The sequence below is a fragment of the Mastomys coucha genome, chromosome X (genome assembly GCF_008632895.1).
Source record: "Mastomys coucha isolate ucsf_1 chromosome X, UCSF_Mcou_1, whole genome shotgun sequence".
NCBI lineage: Eukaryota > Metazoa > Chordata > Mammalia > Rodentia > Muridae > Mastomys > Mastomys coucha.
In genome coordinates, this window is record NC_045030.1 from 14,116,985 (window position 1) to 14,119,883 (window position 2,899).

The 2,899-nt window shown below is 46.8% G+C and overlaps 1 protein-coding gene across 4 annotated transcripts in view; it reads left to right on the top strand.

The window, feature by feature from the left end:
* Cdk16 (cyclin dependent kinase 16) overlaps nt 1-2,899 on the top strand; it is a 10,351-nt gene extending 7,452 nt beyond the window's left edge. For 3 of the 4 annotated variants that reach the window (XM_031345749.1, XM_031345714.1, XM_031345606.1), the window contains exons 7-16: nt 224-318; nt 413-475; nt 732-855; nt 1,064-1,184; nt 1,265-1,362; nt 1,448-1,553; nt 1,635-1,677; nt 1,833-1,923; nt 2,683-2,760; nt 2,841-2,899. In XM_031345749.1, coding sequence (XP_031201609.1) covers nt 224-318; nt 413-475; nt 732-855; nt 1,064-1,184; nt 1,265-1,362; nt 1,448-1,553; nt 1,635-1,677; nt 1,833-1,923; nt 2,683-2,760; nt 2,841-2,878 — 857 coding nt within the window. In that variant the 3' untranslated portion in view covers nt 2,879-2,899. The remainder of the gene's footprint in view (nt 1-223; nt 319-412; nt 476-731; nt 856-1,063; nt 1,185-1,264; nt 1,363-1,447; nt 1,554-1,634; nt 1,678-1,832; nt 1,924-2,682; nt 2,761-2,840) is intronic. The other variant, XM_031345681.1, reaches the window with a different exon arrangement.

Genomic DNA, 2,899 nt, shown 5'->3' on the forward strand with positions numbered 1-2,899 from the left:
GGAAGAAAGAAAATGTACTGTCAAATGAACTTGGAGGCGTGGTCCCGGAGACACACCCACTTCTTAGCTTAGTATAAATCAGAGCTAGGTGCATTGAAGCATTACCCTAAACTGCACAGGGAAAGAAGGAAACCCTTAAGCTCATATCTATCTGTTCCTTATTCTCACCTTTATTCTGAGAATGGGGCCCTCACGCTTCTGTTCTTTTCCATGCTTTCTACAGTATCCCTGCTTAAGGACCTCAAGCATGCCAACATCGTTACACTACATGACATTATCCACACAGAGAAGTCCCTCACACTTGTCTTTGAATACTTGGTAAGGTTGAATAGCAGTTAGACCCAGGGAACTGGGGGAATGGCCAAGAGCCATAGTATGTGACTTGTTCCTGTACTACCTTTTTTGTCCTCAGGACAAGGACCTGAAGCAGTACCTGGATGACTGTGGAAATGTCATCAACATGCACAATGTGAAAGTGGGTGTGAGACAGAAAGCAAAAGGCAGGAGGGGGCCCCCACTCACCCACTCACTGCACAATTCTACCAGAAACAGCCTTTTCTCCTATGATGTTTTTTTGCTGGGAGCCACTGGAGGGCATTGGGAGCTGTCATCTTTTGTGTGATAAGATATTGGGCTCAGTGTCTGTTTGGGAGGGAACATTGCCTGCCTGCTGCCAGAGAATTCAATAGTGGATATCTTTTGACTTCTGCCTGCCATTCCTGGTTCTCTAGCTGTTCCTGTTCCAGTTGCTCCGTGGCCTGGCCTACTGCCACAGGCAGAAGGTGCTACACCGAGACCTCAAGCCCCAGAACCTACTCATCAACGAGAGGGGAGAGCTCAAACTGGCAGACTTTGGTACCACTAGCCTCTCCCTTCTTCCCATTGACTCCTCAGCATTATTCTCCAAGTAACCCCATTCCCTATGACCACCCAGTCTCCTTCCCTTTCAGCCTCTCCAGACTTTGACTATGGCAGGCATTCTTATCCTCAGTTATACTCTATTCTAGGCCTTGCCTACAACCTCCTCATTCCAGCTGCTCCTTTTTTTTTTTTTGCCTCTCAGGCCTGGCTCGTGCCAAGTCAATTCCTACTAAAACGTACTCCAATGAAGTAGTGACCCTGTGGTACCGGCCCCCTGACATTCTACTTGGGTCCACAGACTACTCTACCCAAATTGACATGTGGTGAGGAGAGATGGAAGTATGGAAGGGGGTGGCTTTTCCAGCCAACTCCCCATTATATTTATGGTGCCTTTCCTGCCCAGGGGTGTAGGCTGCATCTTCTATGAAATGGCCACAGGCCGGCCCCTCTTCCCAGGCTCCACAGTGGAAGAACAGCTGCACTTCATCTTCCGCATTTTGGGTGAGGAGGAAGTGTGTTCCTAAGGAGCTGTAAGGACATGCAGGGAAGACCTGAAATGTGTGGGGTAACTTGTATTCCTTACTAGGCACCCCAACTGAGGAGACATGGCCAGGTATCCTGTCCAATGAGGAATTTAGAACATACAACTACCCCAAGTACCGAGCTGAGGCCCTTCTGAGCCATGCACCCCGGTGAGGCTGGTGGGTAGGTGGGCATTAGGGGCCAGAATATCTGAACTCAGTATAAAGCACATCCCCTTACCTTTGTGTTAGACTTGATAGCGATGGAGCTGACCTCCTCACCAAGCTGCTGCAGGTAAGACCATCTTCAGAGGCCAACCTTAACAGGGATGGGGTTCCAAGTATAGGAAAATGGGAATTTCCCAAAGGGCAGGCTCTGAGGAGGGTAGGTAAAGAGACCTATGTGTTGAGATACCAGTATACTAATACACTGTCTTCTGCCTAACTCAGTTTGAGGGTCGCAATCGGATCTCTGCTGAGGACGCCATGAAACATCCATTCTTTCTCAGCTTGGGGGATCGGATCCACAAACTTCCTGACAGTGAGTGGGAATGGGCTCAAGTTGGGGCATTGTGGAGCAGAGCCACTGGAAGATCAGGTGCCGGTTTGTGCCATACCTGAGGGAACATCCTCATGTACCTCGAACTTCTGATCCTGCCACCACCTCCCAAGTGCTGGGATTAATAGGTGCTTGTCACCACACCTGTGGTATGCTATATTGCCTAGACTAGCCTGAAACTTGTGACAGTCCTCCTGTCTCAGACACCTAAGAACTTTTAAATTACAGGCATGAGCCACTATTCCTGTAATTTAAAAGGTATTTCATCCTAGGCATGGTGGTGTACACCTTTAATCCCAGCACATGGAAGACAGAGGTAGGTACATTTCTGTGAAATCAAGACCAGCCCAGTCTACATAGTTCTAGGAGAGCCAGGGTTATAGAGACCATATCTCAAATAAATAAATAAATAAACAAATAAACAAATGGTTCATTATACCAAAAAAATTGAGCTCACTTTTCATATCTATCCACTGAATAATTAAATCCCAAACCACCACCTATTATATGGATTTGTGAGTAGTATTTATATTAGCATCATATATCATACCTGATAAGCTTAGTACTTTTTTTGTCTTGTGCAGTAGTCTAGCAGTAGTCCATGTTCCATCTTCCTTAATTATAGACAGTTTGACAGAAGAAAGTCAAGCTTCTCAAAAGAAGAATCAACTTGTGCCATGTGGGGTTTGTTCTGAGTAGACCCATGGGTCATTCCCCACTTACATATCTCTTTATTTATAGCTACTTCCATATTTGCACTAAAGGAGGTACAGCTACAAAAGGAGGCCAACATTCGGTCCACTTCTATGCCTGACTCAGGTAAGTGTGGCCCTCTTCTCTTGTTCTATCCACCTGCCTGCTTGCCCACTAATAGCCATTCACTCTGCTTTCCCCTGCAGGCAGGCCAGCTTTCCGTGTGGTGGATACCGAGTTCTAAGCCAAGTTTTAAGCCACAGAC